Source organism: Stegostoma tigrinum, chromosome 34 (assembly GCF_030684315.1).
Source record: "Stegostoma tigrinum isolate sSteTig4 chromosome 34, sSteTig4.hap1, whole genome shotgun sequence".
Taxonomy (NCBI): Eukaryota; Metazoa; Chordata; class Chondrichthyes; order Orectolobiformes; family Stegostomatidae; genus Stegostoma; species Stegostoma tigrinum.
In genome coordinates, this window is record NC_081387.1 from 11,972,855 (window position 1) to 11,993,852 (window position 20,998).

The 20,998-nt window shown below is 40.3% G+C and overlaps 1 protein-coding gene across 2 annotated transcripts in view; it reads left to right on the forward strand.

Moving 5' to 3' along the window:
- LOC125467691 (complement C4-like) overlaps positions 1-20,998 on the forward strand; it is a 101,427-nt gene that overhangs the window by 19,895 nt on the left and 60,534 nt on the right. For both annotated transcript variants that reach the window (XM_048563854.2, XM_059639638.1), the window contains exons 10-16: positions 1,474-1,589; positions 4,115-4,258; positions 4,566-4,754; positions 6,981-7,175; positions 9,217-9,369; positions 12,554-12,680; positions 16,031-16,102. In XM_048563854.2, coding sequence (XP_048419811.2) covers positions 1,474-1,589; positions 4,115-4,258; positions 4,566-4,754; positions 6,981-7,175; positions 9,217-9,369; positions 12,554-12,680; positions 16,031-16,102 — 996 coding nt within the window. The remainder of the gene's footprint in view (positions 1-1,473; positions 1,590-4,114; positions 4,259-4,565; positions 4,755-6,980; positions 7,176-9,216; positions 9,370-12,553; positions 12,681-16,030; positions 16,103-20,998) is intronic.

Here is a 20,998-nt window from a genome sequence, read left to right on the forward strand (position 1 = left end):
ACTATTTTAAACACTTGAGAATTGGAATATGTATTTGACCCATTGAGTCTGCTTCGCCAGTCAATGGCTGATCTCTTCATCGTCAAGTCCACCTTCCCTCCCTACAACTACAACTCTTGCTCCCTTATTGATTTAAAATTATGTCTGCATCGCTCGCTCTTTCTCGTTCTCTCTGGGGATCTACGGAGTAGAGTCCTACAACAAGCAATTGGTCAAATCCAATTTAAAATTCAGCAGTATTAGGCAGAGCCTAAATCTAGGCTCAGTAGGTAATTTTCAATAGACACTTTCTCAGCACCTCATCAATTTTGGTCATAATTGAATGTCATGAGTTTCAAATCAGATGAAGCAAGTCAAAACGAACTGAAGGAAACAAGGCCTGGTCACAGTTAATATATTATAAACAACTGAGCTCCAAGTGTTAAGCCTTACATTCCATTAGTTATATCCTATTATCCATTTATTCCTAATTTACATTTTAACCTCATTTCATGCAAAATAAAATGCATCGAATTCCATCAGAGCCAAGTAAAATAAATCTTATGTGGCATCTCATTAAATGTCTTTTGGAAACTCCAACATATTACAGCTACTGTCTACCCTCAACTACTTTCCTAGTTACACCATTGAAAACCTCCACTGGTGTGTTCAACACAATCTGCTTTATTAAACCGATTGACACTGTGTAATGATTAGAACCAAATGGATGTTATTGACTACGAGACCTTGATCGGGGTTGTAAAGGTTGGTCAATCAGGAAGCCCTGGCTGACCAATATTGCCAGGGGATTTTAGAATTTCCTCATCTCAGGGGACTGACGCAGAGCCAGATGGCCACAGCGGGTGCCCTGAGCACGTGTAACTACAGGGTGACTTGGTGACAGGCCCCTGTGCCGTTATTTTACTCTGCATTAACAAATTATGATTTACCACATGCCCTTTGTTATTTCTTTTCACGCATGCAGATTTTTAAAAAGACGTTTTGTTAAGAGGCTGGAGTTGCAGTAATATTAGCGTGACCTGTTATTAAATTCCACCTGGCTCATGGAGGCAATTCTTACCCATCCTGGTCTAATTATGAGTCCGTGACCACAGCAATGAGCTTACTCATACCCCTCTGAAATGGTCCTATCAAGCTCATATCCATTGCTCCCTTTGCCGGTGACTGTCGTGCCGGAATCACAAAGTGGAATTAAAATAATTGCAATAAAACATGAAGAATGGAAATGAAAGAAAACTTGATCAAAAATTTGAAATCAAACAAACGTTTGTGGAGGCAAATACAGGAGAGGCACCCTGACAGATGACATGAATAGGCAGGGAATACGTGGATAGTGAAGAGGCAAATGATTTCACTTTAGCATCATGCGTTGGTGCAGTTTTGTGGGTCGAAGGACCTGTTCCTGTGCTGCATTGTTCTTTGTAAAATAACAAATAAACCCAGGAAGTGAAACAACTTTCTATTTTCTGACAGGTGGAGAAATGGAAGAAATCGAAATCAAAAACATCAAGTTTGTTTCCTCACCGTATGTAATCGATTTATCAAAGACCAGCAGTTACTTCATTCCCAAAGTTCCATTCATTGTGCTGGTATGTACAGACATAGCAGCTCTGTGTATAGCATCTGATATAATACAGACCCACGCGAGGACATATAAGACAAGAGCAGAAATTACTGGGTAAACGCGGCAAGTCCGGGACCATGTGGACAGAAGGCAGAGTTAACATTTGGGTCGAGTGACCCATCTTCAGAGCTGCTAGCAGCTAGAGAAGATGGCATATACGCTGAAGTCAAAGTAGGGTGGGTGACGGAATGGGTGGGGGTAAGAGGGTAGGCAGTGATGGAACCCAGAGAGAGAGAGAAAAAAAAATAACTGCTAGGCAAAGAGATGAATGATAGCACGACCAGGAGAGACAGAAAATGCTTGGGGGAAGAGATGGTCGAGTGGTATCACCACCGGACGGTTACTCGAGTGACCCAGGTAACTTTGTAGGAATCAGGTTTCAAATCCTGCAGTGGCAGATGGTAGAATTTGAATCCAATAAAAATTTGGAATTCAGAGTCGAACAACAAATCCTTGCTGGAACAATTGTTGGGCGGGACATCACATCTGGTTCACTAATGCCCTTTAGGAAAGGAAGTTACCACCCTTACCTGTTCTGGCCTACAGTGACTCCAGGCCTACAATAACTCTTAATTGCCCTCTGGGCAATGAGGGATGGATAATAAATGCTGGCCCAGCGAGCAATGCCCGGATCCAATGAATTTAGGGGAAAAGAAGCTGATAATACTTTTTCAACTGCTCATGTTCTCCATCATCAGTATTTCTCTCTCACTGGCCTGTTATAATCCATCCTGTTGTCGCTCAAAAGCTGTTCTCTCCCTGGTTTCTATCTCCCCAATTCTCCAACCATCCCTCATCCATTATTTCCTCACCCAGGCTTCTTAACTGCGACTGAAGGTGTGGCACTTGCCATGTCAGTGGCTGAGGGCTCCCTCCTGTTCTGCAATCTGGGAGAGAGGTTGGTGTGTATGGGGAATGGGGGGACAGGATTTGAGGAAGGACCCTGGCTCGGGAACTAATTCTCAAGCTAATTAGTATCAAATGATGCTTATCTAGAAAGGGTCTTATGTTCGGCAATTCTGCGTTCTTCCACACTGTACGCATCACTTAACCTCAGGTCCCATTACACTGACTTTTCCACAAGAAATATCATTACCATAAGACTGTCAGCAATGTGGCAAAAATCCCAGCCGCCCACTTGGCTTTACTCCATTTCTTCTACTGTTATGATTCCTGTAGGAAATCTGGATCCATCATGTTATCTTGGAATTTTTTCAATGTCTGCTTAATAGAAGTTAAATTATGAAGTTAAATACTTTACAATGTTATTGTGGAGTAGGCAGTACTTTCAGGCTTCATTTAGGGGCTGATGGTAATACACCAATGATGGGCAAAGCCCTTAGCTTGTGATCATTTTATGTGGTTGAAACCCGAACCAGATGAATTAATTAAATGATACAAAAGGAACTGAAGGAAATGATATACGAGGCCAGAAAGCAATCACAGATAAAAGCATTGAGTGAGAATTCCAAATTTCACTTACAAGCTGAAAGGAGCTGGAGGCTCAGGACTTACAGCTAAGAGCAGAAGAAAACAGGAAAAAGACAATTTGTGGAATGTTAGAGGCAAGGTCAATAACTTTGCATTTGACACCAAAATGGGTGGTACAGTGGACAGTGAAGAAGGCTATCTAAGACAAAAAGAGATCTTAATCAATTTGGCCAGTGGGCTGAGAAGTGGCTAATGGTGTTTAATTTGGACATTTTGGTAAGACAAATAAGGGCAGGACTTGTACAGTGAAAGGTAAGTCCTTGGGTAGGGCTGTAGAGCAGGCAGACCTAGGAGTTCAGGTACATAATTCTTTTAAATTTGCATCACATGTAGATGAGGTGGTTAAGAAAGTTTGACACACGTTCCTTCTTGCTCATTTCTTTGAGTAAGGGAGATGGGACGTCATGTCGAGGTTGTACAGGACATTGGTGAGGCCTCTTATGGAGTACTGTGCCATTTCTGGTTGCCCAATTTTAGGATGGGTATTATTAAGCTGGAGAGGGTTCAGAAAAGATTTACCAGGATGTTGCTGGGATTGGGGTAGTTGAATTATAAGGAGGGGTTGGATAAGCATGGACTTTTCTCATTGGAGTGTAGGAGGTGGAGAAGTGATCTTGTAGAGGTTTATCAAATTATGAGGAGCATAGATAAGCTGAAAGGCAGGTGCCTTTTCCATAGAGTTCATGACCAGAGGGCCTATTTTTAAGGTGAGAGAAGAATGATTTTAAAGAGACATGAGGGATAACTTTTTACATGGAGTTTATGTGTAGAATGAACTTCCAGAAGCAGTGGTGGATTCAGGTATAGTTACAATGCTTAAAAGACATTTGGATAAGTACATGAATAAGAAATGTTTGGAGGGATATGGGCCAAGCACAGGCAGGTGGGACTAGTTTTGTTTGGGATTATGGTCAGCACGGACCAGTTGGACTGAAGGGTCTGTTTCTGAACTGAATGACTCTATGACTCTTCCTGAATAGCTTTCATTTTCACTACCAGGCACAGGTAACATACCCTGATGGGTCTCCTGCCTCAGGCATTCCTGTGAAATTGGAAGGACAACTTTCACAACATACGCAGGAAAATGGCCAAGTCGTGTTAACAATGCAATCTCCTGCGGATACCGACCATTTTGAAATTAAGGTGAGAACAGACGATTTTCAAAATTGTAATGTTTAAGAATTCATACGTCAATTTCTTGCAAAAACGTGAGTGTGCCTTTGGCAAAAGTAATTAACTTGGGAGTAATAGCTTTCAAAAATGTAAAACAGAATCCAAAGTATTAAATACTTAAATTGCATTACGCATGAAAATCCGTGCATTCTTGATCAAACGGTACTTGGGTTCATTTCATCATAAAGCCATAATCAGATATCTAATCGGACAAAATCAGGCAAGGTGAACTTAATGAGGAAAGATGGGATAACCTGTGTATGCATTGCACTGCCAGGTGATAGCTGGGAAAGGAACAGAAAGCATTGAAGCAAGCAAAACTGTGCAGATCTACCGTTCCAATAGCAAGAGCTACCTCCATGTCAATGTGCCACAAAGCGTATTGGATCCAAGTGGGTCATTCTCTGCAGATCTAAAAGTGGTCACTTCTCAAGGCGGTGAAAATGTCAAGTATTACTACTACATGGTAAGTGCATTACGATATCACAATTGATCCTGAGCTCTATTCACCTGCAGATATGCAAATTTTTGGCTCCATCTTCCTCTTCCTGGGATGACCCATGGCAAATAATATTGACAAGGACACAAGAATGAAGAATATTCCATTCTTAGAGCCTGATCAACACCCAATAAAATGGGAGCTGCTCGACTTCTGGCCCTTAACTCAACTTTATAGAGCCATACAGCATGGAAACACACCCTTTGGCCCAAGTCGTCCATGCTGGTGAGGTTTCCCAAGCTGAACTAGCCCCCATTTTCCTGCAGACGACAAGGTGTAGAGCTGGATGAACACAGCAGGCCAAGCAGCATCAGAGGAGCTGGAGGGCTGATGTTGTGGGCCTGCTGTGTTCGGCCAGCTCTATACCTTGTATTCTCAGGTTCTCCAGCATCTGCAGTTCCTATTATCTCTGAACCCATTTTCCTGCATTTGGCCCAAACCCACTAAACCTTTCTTATTCATGTATCTGTCAAAATGTCCTTTAAATGTTGTAATTGTATCTGCCTCCACCACTTCCTCTATCAGCTCACTCCATTTATGACCCACTCTCTGTTTGATAATGTTGCCCCTCAGATCCTTTCTAAATCTTTCCCTTCTCACCTTATTACTATCCCTCTTGTTTTAGACTCCCCTACCCAGCGGAAAAGACCTTGACTCGCCACCTTATCTGTCGCCTTCTTGACTTTATAAAACTCTAAAAGGCCACCCCTCAGCCTTTGATACCTAGGGCAAAAAAGTCCCAGGATATCCAACCCCTCCTTATAAATCAAATCCTTCCAGTACCAGCAACATCCTAGTAATTTTTTTCTATCCCCTTTCTAATTTAACAACATCCTTCCTATAAATGGGCGACTATAATATCTTGTACAGCCGTTATATGACATCCCAACTTATGTACTTAGTGCTCTGACCAATACAGGCAAGCATGCCAAATGCCTTCTTCACCAACCTGTCTACCCACGTACCTGTCCCCCTGGGTCTCTCTGTTCAACAACAGGAGAGGTGATCTCTGGCTATTGTCTGGTTCCCATTGGCTTGGATTCCCTTCTCAATTAAAAATCTAACTTAGCCTTAAATATCTTCAAAAACCCTGCCTTCACTGCTCTCAGCAAAAGTGAAGATGCCAGAGCAATGACTTAAGAAATAAAATACATTTCTCTACCTCAACCTTAAATGGCGAATGCCTGATCTTTAAACTCCCACCTAGCTTTACACTCCTCCACCCCGGGAAACATTTTTTTCAGCACCCATCTTTGTCATGTATGTTTCAGTTACATCGTATCTTATTCCTATAAATTCCAATGAATACAGGCCTAATTTTTTCCACTTCCAAGACAGCCGCTTAAACATTTGCATTGGCTGGGTGAATCTTCTTTGAGCTGTTTCTCATAGAGTTACACCCTCCTTTCTAAGTGAAGTGGAAACAGTACACAGTGCTTTAATTACAACCTAAATAAGATTCTGTGCAGTTGCAGGAGAACTTTCCTACATTTACATTCTGTTCTCCTTACAGTAAATAACAATGCTCTTTTTGGCTTTCCAATTAATTACTTTACTGGCTTCCTATGATTTGTTTACAATGACATTATCATGACGTTCAGGCCTGAGCACCACGTAGTGTATGGTGGTATTGACTCATTTTACTATGTCATAGTCCTTCATGATAAACTCAGCTGGTATGAGAAACGAACCCATGCTGTTAGCATCACTCAGGATCGCAAGCCATCCCTCTAGCCAACTGAGCCACCTGATCCTCACTACTGTACCTTGTAGACAAACCTCGAAATAACCCCAAACCAGCAAGTTAGGTCATTACACGCAAAGTTGGAACACAAACCCCACATTAAAGCACCCAATTCTGCTGCTGGGGTATGTTTAGGATATATCTAAACCCTTGAGCCGCGCGCACATGAGCATGATGATTCGATCTGGTATGTCAAGAGGCTGACCCAAATACCTCCCAAATATACAGACAGCTGCATATTTACACATTTACATATACACAGCTATCTGAAAAGCCACATATAGGATACGTGTACACATACGTACAGGAGTACAAATATGCACTTGGACACAGAAGCACACCTACACAGGCACTCTTAAATGCACATTGAAATTTAGTCATCTTCCTCTGTATACATTTTGTGAGATGTTGCTTATACAGATTGAGTCTGCTGTTCTTGTCCCTGACAGATCATAAGCAAAGGCAATATTCTCAAAATGGACAGGATTCAGAAAACAGAATACACAAAACTTACCCTCCCACTGAGTATTGACATGGTTCCTGCGTTCCGGCTGGTCATCTACTACTACATCAATATCGGGGGCAAAACAGAGATGGTGGCAAATTCTGCCTGGATCGATGTTAAGGATGTCTGTGAAGGCAAGGTGTGGTTTTACTTGTTGTAATTTCAAAACATTATAGACAATGAGCTTTAACCTGAGATACCAGAAGCAGTCTGCCTGGGAGAAGTGAGTCATATAGTAATAAAGCATGGAAACTCGGCCCAAACTGGTCAATGCTGAACATAGTGCCCACTCAGCTGGTTCCAAGTAGAAATGCATGACCAAAAGTTACTCTGCAACTTACTGTAAATCGAATATGGCTTGTGTTGTAGAGTCATACAACATAGAGACAGGCCCTTCATCCCATTACCCTCACGATTACTCTGTCCATGCTTCATAATTCTGTGCACCTCAAACTTCAGCCTCCTCTGCTCCAAGGAAAGCAAACTCCGCCTATCCAGCCTTTTCTCATAGCTGCGACTTCTCATCCAAAGCAACATCCTGGTGAACCTCCTTTGCACCCTGTCCAGTATAATCATGTCTTTCCAATAGTGTGGCGACCAGAACTGCTCACAGTAATCCATCTGTGGGCTAACAATTTGATTGGAGATAGTCAGCATGGATTTATCAAGGGCAGGTCGTGTCTCACAAATCTCATTGAGTTTTTTGAGAAGGTGACCAAGCATGTGGATGAGGGAAGGGCAGTTGACGTGGTGTACCTGGACTTCAGTAAAGCCTTTGATAAGGTTCCACATGATAGGCTATTGGAGAAAATACAGAGGCACGGGATTGAGGGAGATTTAGCAGTTTGGATTAGAAACTGGCTTTCTGTAAAAAGGCAACGAGTGGTGGTTGATGGAAAATATTCAGCCTGGAGTCAGGTCACTAGTGTGTGCCTCAAGGATCTGTTTTGGGGCCACTGCTGTTTGTCATTTTTATAAATGACTTGGACGCAGGCGCAGGTGGATGTGTTAGTAAGTTTGCAGATGACACTGAAGTCGGTGGAGTGGTGGACAGTGTGGAAGAATGTTGCAGGTTGCAGGGAGACTTGGGTAAGCTGCAGAATTGGACTGAAAGGTGGCAAATGGAGGTCAATGTGGATAAATGTGATGTGATTCACTTTGTGAAGAATAATAGGAAGGCAGAATACTGTGTTAATGGAAAGATTCTTGGTAGTGTGGATGTGCAGAGGGATCTTGGTGTCCATGTATATAGATCCCCGAAAGTTGCCACCCAGGTTGATCATGCTGTTAAAAAGGCTTACGGTGTGTTAGGTGTTATTGGTAGAGGGATTGAGTTCCGGAGCGGTGATGTCATGCTGCAACTGTACAAAACGCGAGTGCGGCCTCATTTGGAATATTGCGTGCAGTTCTGGTCGCCCCATTACAGGAAGGATGTGGAAGCATTGGGAAAGGTGCAGAGGAGATTTACCAGGATGTTGCCTGGCCTGGAGTGCAGGCCCTATGAAGAAAGGCTGAGGGACTTGGGTCTGTTCTCATTGGAGAGAAGGAGGCTAAGAGGGGATTTAATAGAGACATACAAGATGACCAGAGGATTAGATAGGGTGGACAGTGAGAGTCTTTTTCTGAGGATGATGACTGCAGCTTGTACAAGGGGGCATAGCTACACATTGAGGGGTGATAGATTTCAGACAGATGTCAGAAATAGGTTCTTTACTCAGAGGGCATGGAACGCCCTGCCTGCCAATGTAGTCAACTCAGCCACATTAGGGGCATTTAAACAGTCCTTGGATAAGCATATGGATAATGATGGGATAGTGTAGGGGGAAGGGCCTAGATTAGATCTCAGGTCGGCGCAACATTGAGGGCCAAAGGGCCTGTTCTGCGCTGTATTGTTCTATGTTCCATAACCAATGCTTTAAACTTTGAAACCTGTTGAGTTTCTCCAGCAGTCTCTGTTTTTGTGTATTTCAGATCTCCAAACTTTACAGTTTTTAAAAATTCCACAGTATTGATTTTATGCATTTCCCCTTTGGGTGTACAAGGATACACTTACTTAGTATTTAAATTGTAAAGTTGAGAAGTTAGATATCAGTTAGCAATGATCACAGTCAGTCACTACATGCTTCAGAGACCAGAGTCATTCACCATTGACTTTGGTTGCATTTTCTTGCTTTCTCCAGATTACAATAAAGGATATGACTAAGGAATATTATAGCCCAGGAAGAGAAATGAACCTGGTTATTGAGACTGATGACAGCGGAAAAGCGTACGTTGCTATTGTTGACACTGCAATCTACATCCTTAACAACAAGCACAAACTTACAGAAAAGAAAGTAAGTGGTTTGCTGCGTGTGCTTTGAAAAGATTCAAAGTTTATCAACTTCGAATACTTTATCTAACGGTTATAGGCTGTTTCACATTAACATTTAGTCCGAACTAGGCTCCCTTCCTTCTCAGAGAGAGTTTGTAAAGCAAGTTGGGCACAGATCGTAATCTCACAGCGTCGAGCTGGAATAGCTAACTCGAATTCAAGTCCACAAATGCTGTATGTTTCAAACTCAATGAAATGTATGTGCTCGGAGACTTTTCCAAATACACATCCTCCATGTGCCACTAGCACCACTGATCTGCCAGTCACTGGATGCAGCACAGACTAGAAAGGGCTCTGGTGGTGCAGCAGTAGTGTCCCCACCTGTGGACACTGAGGCCTAAGATCAAGCCCGACCTGTTCCAGAGGCGTAACATATCTGAACAAGTCGACTGGAAAATTTCTAAAACCATGCAGTAACAACAGTTTTTAGTTAGTCTTCAAAGAACCAGTATTCATTATTAATTTAAAGAAAGATTTAGAGCATACACTGAGTGCCGTCTAGAGCTACGCTTCCTCTACTCTAGCATGATGTTGAATTAGGGATTATGTACAGGAAGCATCTGGCAAGGAAAAGAGTAGCAATTTAAAAATGAAATAAAGGTTAGGATGTTGTACGTGGGAATTACAGGAAATACTTAAGTGCGGGAAGCAAATGACAAGGACCAACATAGTAACAAGAGTAGACCATTCAGCCCCTTGTGCCTGTTCACCCATACAATGAGTTCATAACTGATCTGTGGTCTGAATTCATAACACGCTTGGACGATTTTAAAAATCAAGATTTGATTCCATTTGATGCTGAGTGAATAAGCTTGTATGTTCATTTCCTTTTCTCTGAGCGAGGTTATTCTTACGTACCTATACAAGGAATAGGGGAGGGAATAGACTCAATGGACTATTGAACTTGGTCTACAAACCAAAAGGGTTTCGATCAGATTCGCACTTCGGATACACTTTCGCATCCACTCCCCACATGCCTTCAATCACTGATATACTGCAAATGTGTTTATCTCAGTCTTAAATATGCCCAAAGATATAGCGTTCGCAACACACTGCTCTGGAAAATTCCAATGATACGTAACCATTTCAATGATAAAATTTCTCCTTCTTCAGCCCAACACATCTACCTTAAGCCTGCTCTGAGCTTTTCACATCTCGTCAATTTCCTGCCCCATAAGTCTGCACACTTTTTCTATTCAAATAACCATCCAATATCTTTTTAATGGAACCTACCCTCATCAAATGCCCATGAAATGCATCCCATTGATTAACTACTCACTAATGTGAGAAAAAACATATTTTCCTCACATCAGATTCTTTTTCTGAAAATATTTTAAAACTTTGTTCTCTGGTTCTTGATTTGTTTATGAGTGGCAACAGTTTCTCCCTGTCCATCCTGACCACACTCCTCATAGTTACAAAAATTTCTATCAATTCTTCTGTCAGCCTTCCCCTCCCGAAAGAAACCAGCCCCGACATCTCCTGTCTTTCTTAATAATTGATGTGTCTCATCCCTGGGAACATTCCTGTAATATGCTTCTGCACTCTCTCCAACGCATTTGCATAGTTCCAATAGTTTGGTGTACAGAACTGTACATAATACTGTAGCTGGGGCCTAACCATCATTTTATGCAAGTTCACTATAACCTCCCTGCTCTTGTACTCTATGCCACTGGTCACGAAACCAAGAATGCGCTCTGCTTTATTAACAGATCTTGCTACCTGATCCGCCACCTTTATTAACATATTTACACATGCTCCTGCACACCCTTTAAAACTGTACTGTGATAATTGCTACAAGACCCATGGGGAATCTTTAATTAATCTCCCTGTGGATCTGATTGAGTATGAGTTTTCTCATACGATGGCCTATCCAGCTGGAGTTCATCATCTGAGCCTTTTAAAAAGCAGCCTCAGGGATGGCTCTACAGAAATAGCTATCCTGGGCTCAGACAAACAGCTGTATGTCACAAGTAGTGACCCAATTTTTATGCTAATAATAATCGATGTTCCTTTCCAAGCGGGCTTCCTGAGTCATTAAAATGCCCTTTACTTTGTGCTATTTCTCACTGTTTTCACAACAATGTACATCACCTCACATTTCTCCAGATTAAACTCCATCCACCACCTATTTGCCCACTCCACGAATGCATTAATATCCTTCTGTTGTATGCTGTCCAACTCTTAGTTTACAATTCTCTCAAATCTTGTCTCATCCAAAACTTTAAAATTTTCCTCTGCGCACCAAAGTCTATATATATAAGGAAAAGCAAGTTCTGTTCTTACCTCCTTGAAGTCTATGCTTTGTCTGTTGCTTATTCTTAATCTAGTTGAGCAAGATCATTTTTTTGCTGTCTAGACCTTAAACACAATGATCACTGTTCCTAAATATTCTCCCACTACCACTTGATCTATTAGAGCCATCTCATTCCCAAGGGTCAGGTCTGGCAGTGCTTCCTGTCTGGTGGACTAAACACACACTGTTGTAGAAAATTTAGGACTGCTTGCCCCTCACTGCCCCTTGAAATACCACTATTCCAGTCATTATAGAGTTAATTAATATTCCACATTATGAATTCCCCATGATGTTTAAACATTTCAGTAATATCCTTGCGGATCTACTCCTACCTGTCCTTTCAACTAGCTGGTAGTCCAGTATTATACTCAGCAATGTAGTTGCACCATCCAATTCTTGACAAACACATCAGATAAACATTCTATGTTTGTTACATAGACTGAAACTCTGCACCATTTAGGGCAGTGGGTTATCTTGCATTTTCCGATCATTACACTTGTGGGTGTCCCAGACATTCTTTTAATGTGTGAGTTTTACACAATCTTGTCAGTTAACGCTGACAACTTTGTGACTAATAAAAGGCCAAATTATAAGCCACTTTCACCAACAGGCCAGAGGAACTGATTTAGAGACTTTCTCCCTATAAGCCTCCCGTTCAGATCAGCTAACAGAACACTTAGTAACCCAACGATAAAACGTGAGGATTACTATTTTAAACAAAATTCATTTGGATTTATCCCAGAAACTGGGACTATGTTTTAAGTTATAATAATTTTGTGTAGTTCATAGTGATAATTAAGATCCTTCTTTGTTGAGCTACTTTTCTTATTTGAGTTTTGGCTGTGATTAGATCTTTGAAGAGATGAACTCCTATGACCTTGGCTGCTCATTTGGAGGTGGTGCTGATAGCAAAAATGTTTTCAAGGACGCTGGGCTGACTTTTATTTCCAGTGTGGACACTGCAGAATATCGAGATGGTAAGCTAAACATTTGGAAACAGGGCCAGATTTTTGGTGTGCATGTGCGTGCATGCATGTGTGTGTGTGCGTGTGCGTGTGTGTGTGTTATCATAAGTAAGCAAAATGAAAGCTGCGTTTCATAGACATCCACAATAAGGTTTGCACCACCCATTATCATGCTCTGTATTAGCACTGAAAGGATCAATATTTGTGCCCATCCTATTTCTCTTGAACTGCATGGCTTAATAGGCCAGTGCAGAGGGCATTTTGCAGCCAGTAGCCTAGGTACACATAGACATGATCATTCTTCCACATTTTGTTTCCTAAAAGACAACAATGAACCAAATGTTTTATATTTTGAAGAAACAACAATTGAAGTCAATTTGCACAGCTAATATATTGAGTCAAGATCTACCATTGGGTGTGATTCGCACCTATTAAAGCCTCTGGAGACAGGCCCAGTGACATTATCACTGTGTTACCATCTACAAGTCACATTTACTTAGATGCTTCCCTTTGGACGTGAAAACGACTACATTTTGTAAACATAGTGTTGCTCTTAATGAGGAGCAGTCACCACAATCAAGTTCTATAATTTGGTTTTACTGGAATCAATCATCTGTAATCAGTTAAGCTGTGCATATTTGGCTTACTTGAGTTATTATCCAAAAGAGTATATTGATTGGAGCTCAACAGATCCAGGCACAATTTTGGACACACAGAGTATATTTATGAAACTTAGTCTTTGATGTTCAACCTGAAATGACAAAATCAGATTCCCAGCTGCACCTTTAACACAGTATTTAGTCCTTGAAACAGCGTTTATTCTCCTTTAAATAGCGTGTACCTACAATAGATCAATTGAACTAGCTAAGCCTCAAGGTAGATTTCATATTGAAAGTTGTCGTGAGAGCAGGCAGTGAAATGTAAAGTTGAAGTTTATAAGAATTTTCTGATGAAATGCCAGATTTTTATTGTCTAATCTCGGGACACATGGGCAGATGAAACATGCACTTACATCAGTTTCAATAGCTCACTTTTCTGGAATAGGTCCTCACCTGAAGTCAGAAGCTATCATGTGATTGTATATTTGACCATCAGAAAAATGAGCAAGACTAGGCTATCAGTCCCTTAATTAGATTATGGCTGAACTGATTATAACCTCAAAGTTTGTACTCTCTCCTATCCCTGATATCTTTTCAGCCACTTGCTTGCCATTCACCCTTCTACATCTGCCAGAAAAATTTCCAAAGACTCTGCTCCCAATGCCTTCACAGGAACAGACTCCAAATACTCATGGTCCCCGGTGAAAAATGAAAAAAAGGCTCACCTCATCTCGGATTTGGATGGGGCGCCCTTTGTCTTTCTCTAGACACTCTCAGTTCTAGATTCTCCGATACACAGAAACATCCTGTCCATATCCACGCTGTCAAGCCACTTTAAGATTTAAATGCTTCAATTAGTCAATATTCCTCTCCTAAGCTTCAGCAGATACATTCCTAGGCTTCCCATTCCAATATATTTCCTCCTATGAAAACTTGCCCATCACAGGAATTACTCTGGAAAACCTTCTCTGAACTTATTGCAACTACATTACATTTTCCCTTAAATAAGGTGAACATTTTTTATTCATTCATGGGATGAGGATATTATCAGCTAGGCCAGCATTTATTGCCCATCCTTAATTTCCCAGTTCAGAGTCAAGCACATTGCTGTGGGTCTGGAGTCACATGTAGTCCAAACCAGGTAAGGTTGGCGGTTTCCTTCCCCAAAAGACATTAGTAAACCAGATGAGTTTTTCCACCAATTGACAATGGATTCACGGGTCATCATTAGATTCTTAATTCTAGACTTTTTAAAACAAATTGAATGCAAATTCCACCATCTGCCAGGATTCAAATGCAGGACCCCTGAACATTAGAGATGACAAGGTGTAGAGCTGGATGAACAAAGCAGGCCAAGCAGCATCATAGGAGCAGAAAAGATGATGTTTCGGGCATAGACCCTTTTCTGAAGAAGGGTCTAGGCCCAAAACGTCAGCTTTCCTGCTCCTATGATGCTGCTTGGCCAGATGTGTTCATCCAACTCTACACCTTGTCATCTCAGATTCTCCAGCACCTGCAGTTCGTACTATCTCTGAAACAATTTTAACCCCTGAACATTACCTGGATCTGTAGATTAACAGCCCACCAATAATACTACAGGCCGTCACTTCCCCTTGAACATAGTACTCCAGTATGTTATACTCCAGATGTGGTCTCACCAATGGCCTGCATAACGAAGGAAAACCTCCCTACTTTTGTGTTCAATTTCCCTCACAAGAAGCATTTTGTTTGATTTCCTCATTATTTTCTGTTTGTGAATAGTCACACTTTATGATTTATTCGCTAGGACACACAGATACCTCTACATCTCAGAGTTCTGAAACCTCTCATTATTTAGGTAATTTAAAAATAAATTCTTCCAAACTTGACAATTTCACATTTCTGAAATGTTTTACCGCTCACTTAACTAATATGCAGCCTCCTAATGTCCTCTTTACAACTTACTTTCCCATATATTTTTATATTATCGATAAGTTTGGCATTAATGGCTTCTGGAGTTCCGAGCTTAAAGAGTGGCATACTACCCACTGTGCCACAAGACCACCCAGTACAGGCTCAAGTCATTTTAAAGTTGGGTTGAATTTGTACACTCCTGTATTAAAATCTCAGCCCTACCTGAACCCAATAAGATCCTTGGAGAACTTTCAATTCTGTCCAAAAGTAAGAAATATGCAATATTGTATTTGCCATCCATTAAACACCACAGTTGATTGCACTTTCCAGTGAAGACCTGAGAAGGGAAAACACAAAGTGGTGGAGAAGGTGGGGATAATTTTACATGACCTATTTGTTCAGTATTGCTAAAAATGTAAAATAGCCAAATGGGTGCATGCTTTTCTTAATGCTAGATACAGCGCTGAATGAAAAACATTGGAATGTTATGTATGTACAATGTTAGAATGAATTGAGTGGTTTATATCTCTGATAGCCATATTTCTTCTCAATATAATTTCAGCCAAAAAGCTATTTAAAATGAGTTTTGCTCTGAACCTGATATGGCACTTATGATATTATATATCGAGATTTCAGCGAGTACTTCATTTTTATTTACATTTTCACTTGCACTCCATCACCCTAGCTTCACCCTAACCCTAACCCTACTTTTGAACTAAGTTGCGCTGTAACCAACAAGAAAGATGCTAGTAGATAATCAATAATCAGTAAATATTTGATTTACACAAGGTCACTGGAGCTATGATGTCCTGTCAGCATCTAGAAGTGCGAGAATTTCCATTATTAATCAACAATGTAATCTCTTCACAGGATATTCCTGCAAAGCAAGCAGCAGTAGGATGAAAAGATATTTGGACATTCAAACACAGTCCATGGGAAAATGTAAGAAAGAAGTTTTGATTTTCACTTTGATTTGAAGATTTGTTTAGAGAGGTTTATAACGGTCACAAGATTTGAAATTGTGTTGTTATTGCCTGTTATGCCTGGAATTTCTTTGCAAGTTAAGTGGTTTGGTTATCCGTTTTACAGTAAGTGTTGTCACCACCAATGCAGCAATAAACAAAACAATTTATTGGCATTAGCATAGCTCAATTTTGAAGCTACAGAATTTGTGATCAGTTTTTTTTCTCCCCGTGTTTCTGCATCACAGCAACGTGACAATTGTGCATTGAGATAGTGTTAAGCTCCAGCAGCATTAATTCATTCGAAATTTAAATGAGAAGTCATTTATAGATTAAATATTTAACACAGGTAGATGAATAGTGTTTTCAACTGAAATGAGCACAAAATAAGGTAAAAGACAGAGCGGCTAATGCAAACTGGGAAACAAATTAAATGTAGCATAGTACAGAACCTGTGGTAGATATTTAGGTAAATTCAATAAATCCCCATGAAACACATTGTAATGTGAAAGAGTCCATAAGAAGGTTGCACATCCATGCTTAACCAAGGAAATTAAGATTAATATCAAATTAAAATTGGATACCTACAATACTGAATGCTAGGCCAGAAGACTTTAAGATTTTTAAATTTTTTAAAAAGGGAGTAATTAGGGTGTGAGAGAAATTAGAAATAAATTTGAAAGCTGATTGTTTGGGTTTCTACAAATATTAATAAAAGAAACCATGCGACTGAAATGAAGAAGGGTCTAGGCCCGAAACGTCAGCTTTTCTGCTCCTCTGATGCTGCTTGGCCTGCTGTGTTCATCCAGCTCTACACCTTGTTACCTATGACTGAAATGAAAGTTGGTTCCTGGGAATGGCAAATTAATAATGGGAAGCAATGAAATGGCTGGAGCAATTAAAGAATATTTTGTGCTTGTCTTCATTGTAATAAATCATGCACAGAATTCTTCAGAATCAGATTTTGAAACGGAAGTGTGAGTTCTGGGTTATATTTCAAACTCAGTTGCCAGTAACATTTTTTTCCCTTTGACACTGTAACTTGCTAGGAGACAGGCTGCTGCAGGACCTCATAAAACTTTGCTTAAGTTATATATAATACCTATTAAAGGGCAGCAGTGACTTTATGGGTATACAATGGCTCTTGCTTCCCAGTCAAGTGTAGGGCATGGATGGATACTCAGCCCTCGGTCTCTCAGCAACATCTCAAGGGTTTTGTGTCTCCATTTGGACATAACTTCATTTTAAATCTTAATGAGCACTTTAGTTACCATTGTATATTGCATATTAACTCTTTCCAAGCCACAGCCCAAAGCATGATCAATTGCATCATTACAATCTGATTGGCCTTAATGATACAAGGCTTAATGCTGATTGGTTTAAGGGTCATATGATCAATCTTTAATTGTCACTCAAAGGTGATGCACGTTTATTGATATCATCTCATGAATGGTTCTCTACTGTGTCATTTACCACTTTATTTAAGAAAAGGACAATATGTGCAGGCAGGACCCAATGATTGATATTCTTACATTCGTGTGTCAATTCTCACTGGGTTGGTGAAGTTCACATTTGATCAGACACTTTCTTATAATTGACTGTTTGCTCTTCTTAGAGCTATTTGTTAAATGAGGTTTTGTTTGTGCTGTTTAATGACTTCAAAGAGTTTTTATGACTCATTTATTAAAAGAATGGACTGAAGATATCATGTAAGAGAAGCTACTTATAACATCAAAGTAATATAAAACTAATGCAGGACATGACAAACAACCAATCTATACAAATTGTCAGACAGACCATGTAAAAAGTGTGAAGTAGTGAGGTATTCTTCAATATACAGGCTTAGGTGTTGAAAGTTTACAATTTAAAAGGTATAGGTTAACAGTAATACCAAGATTACATCTCATCAAAAGATTAAGTTTAGGTCTGTATTATTGTGTCACATCAAGAACAAATTGAATTATCACAAGTGCAGAAGCACAGCTAAAACTGTGATTCCTTGATAGGATCAAACAAGCTGGCAGGACACCAACTATACTTTATTCAACATTGAAAATCTGAATGTTCTCACAACCATGAAATCAAAAAAGCTAAACAGGTTCTTGTCAGTATGTCAGAGATAATGGGAACTGTAGATGCTGGAGAATCTGAGGTAACAAAGTGTGGAGCTGGATGAACACAGCAGGCCAAGCAGCATCTCAGGAGCACAAAAGCTGAAGTTTCGAGCCTGGAGGTTCTGATGAAGGGCCTACGCCCGAAACATCAACTTTTGTGCTCCCAAGATGCTGCTTGGTCTCTTGTCAGTATGTAGCTGTTACTCCAAGACAATTGTGTTCTGTCTTCATTATGTTTGAATCCAAAAGTGCATTTCTTTGTCAAATTGAGGCTAAACAGAGTTACATGATATTAAAATATTAAAATCCACACTGGTTAAAGTTGAGCAGAATAATACAGTAGATTAATCAATCAATAGACAATAGGTGCAGGATTAGGCCATTTGGCCCTTTGAGCCAGCACCACCATTCATTATGATCATGGCTGATCATCCACAATCAGTATCCTGTTCCTGCCTTATCCCCACAACCCTTGATTCCTCTATCTTTAAGAGCTCTATCTATCTCTTTCTTGAAACTATCCAGATACTTGGCCTCCACTGCCTTCTGGGGCAGTTGTGTTGTTATAACTAAACTAAACTATGCATAGACAGAGGCATAGAGTAATGCAGCATGGAAACAGAGCCATCAGTCCAACCAACCCATGCCGAATATAATTTCAAACTATAAGTCCCACCTACCTGCTCCTGGTCTATATCCTTCCAGCCCTTTCTCATTCATCTAATTATCCAAATGCCTCTTAAATGTTGTATTTGTACCAACATCCACTACGTCCTCAGGAAATTCATTCTGCACACAAAAACTGCCTTCTGTGTAAAAATCAGTCTCTCCTGTCTTTTTTTTTAAATCTCTCTCCTCTCTCCTTAAAAGAGTTCCTGCTAGTCTTCAAATCCCCCATCCTGGAGAAAAGCCAACTACCATTACCATGTCTATAGCTTTCATTAATTTATAAACTTCGATAGGGTACCTCTAGACCTCAAAAGCCTATCCAGCTTTTCTTTAAAACTGAAACCTTCCATACTCGCCAACATCCTGGTAATTCTCTTCTGAACCCTCTCCAGCTTGATAATATCCTTCCTATAATTGGGCAACCCGAACGGGACATAGCATTCCAGAAGGGGCCTCAACATTGTCCTGTACAACCTTAACCTAAGAAGGGAGTTAAATCACTGTCATGGGTAAAGGATCTGGAAAAACGAATGGAACTAAAGGTCCACGGGTCCTGTGGTTTTCATCCTCGAGTGGTGAAAGAAGTGGCTGCGGAAATAGGAGGTGCATTAGCTGTGATCTTCAAACATTCCCTACATTTTGGAAAAGTCACAGCAGATTAGAAAATGGTTGATGTTGCACCTTTCTTCAAGACAGGAGGGAAATTGTAAATTGGAAACAATAGGCAAGTTAATGCAACATAACTCATAAGAACAATGTGAGAATTTATTGTTAAAGAGGTGATGGCAGGACTTGTAGACATCATAATGTAATCAAATAGAATCATCCTCATTTGGCGAGAGTGAAATCATGTTTCATTAATTTAACAGAATTTTTTAAGGAACAAGGTGGATGAAGGGGAACATGTAGTTGTAGTGAAATTGTATTTCTGAATGGCAATCAACAAAGTGGGTCACATCAAATATTATTATACGCAATAGGAACTCATGAAGTGGGGGTAACACGTTAGCATGGAAAATGGATGGGTTTTCTAATAGAGACCTCAGATCAATGGCTCACTTACAGGTTGGCAAGCTTTTGGTAGTGGCACAGGGATCAGTGTTATGGCCACAATGATTTACAAACTATTTTAATGACATGGATAAAGGAAGAGAATGTTAGCTTCTGAGTTCTACTGATGACATAAGGGTAACTAGGAATTTTGAAGAGGACAGATGAAGTTTGCAACAGGATTTTGATGTCTTTGGTGACTGTGCAAAAAATTTGGGATGTGGATTACAATACATGAAAATATGAACTCGTCCCTTTTTGATGAAGAGTAGGAAAACAGTATATCAGTGGAATACAGAGAGACAGCAGAATTTTGGGATACAGCATGTTCTGGATGTCCTGGTAGATGAAACAGAAGAAACTGGAGTGCAGCTGCAGCAAATGATCAGGTGGTAAGTAGAAAATTCGATCGGAGACAGTAGGAACTGCTGATGCTGGAGAATCTGAGATAACAAGGTGTAGAGCTGGATGAACACAGCAGGCCAAACACCATCAGAGGAGCAGGAAGGGACAAAACATCAGTCTTCCTGCTCCTCTGAAGCTGCTTGGCCTGCTGTGTTCATCTAGCTCTACACCTTGTTATCGCTTATAGTAGATTTTTTTGTGAGGTGTATTGAAGTCAAAAGCAGGGAAGCTTTGATTTTTTTTGTAGTTTTTCCATTTTTCAGGATTTTAGTTAGACTGCATCTGGAGTAATGTATACAGTTTAGGTCTTCTTACTGAAGAAAAAGTGTAATCACTTTCAAAGCAGTTTGTAGAGAGTTCAATTGACAGATTAAAATGAGAGCTGTTCTGATGTATCTTGGACTTTAGAAAAATGAGAAGGAGGCTGTGCAATCAACAGGCAATTTAGAAAATTGAGGCGTACCATTTAAGAAGATTTTTTTTTCTCTTTCTCAGAGACTCATAGAAATCTCTTTTCCCAAAGAGCAGTTGAGATTGGTTGGTCGAATATATTCAAGGCTGAGTGACACAATTTTTATTTGCTTTAAGATTGAATCAATGGTTATGGGATATGGAAAGTGACAATGAGGGCCGAATGA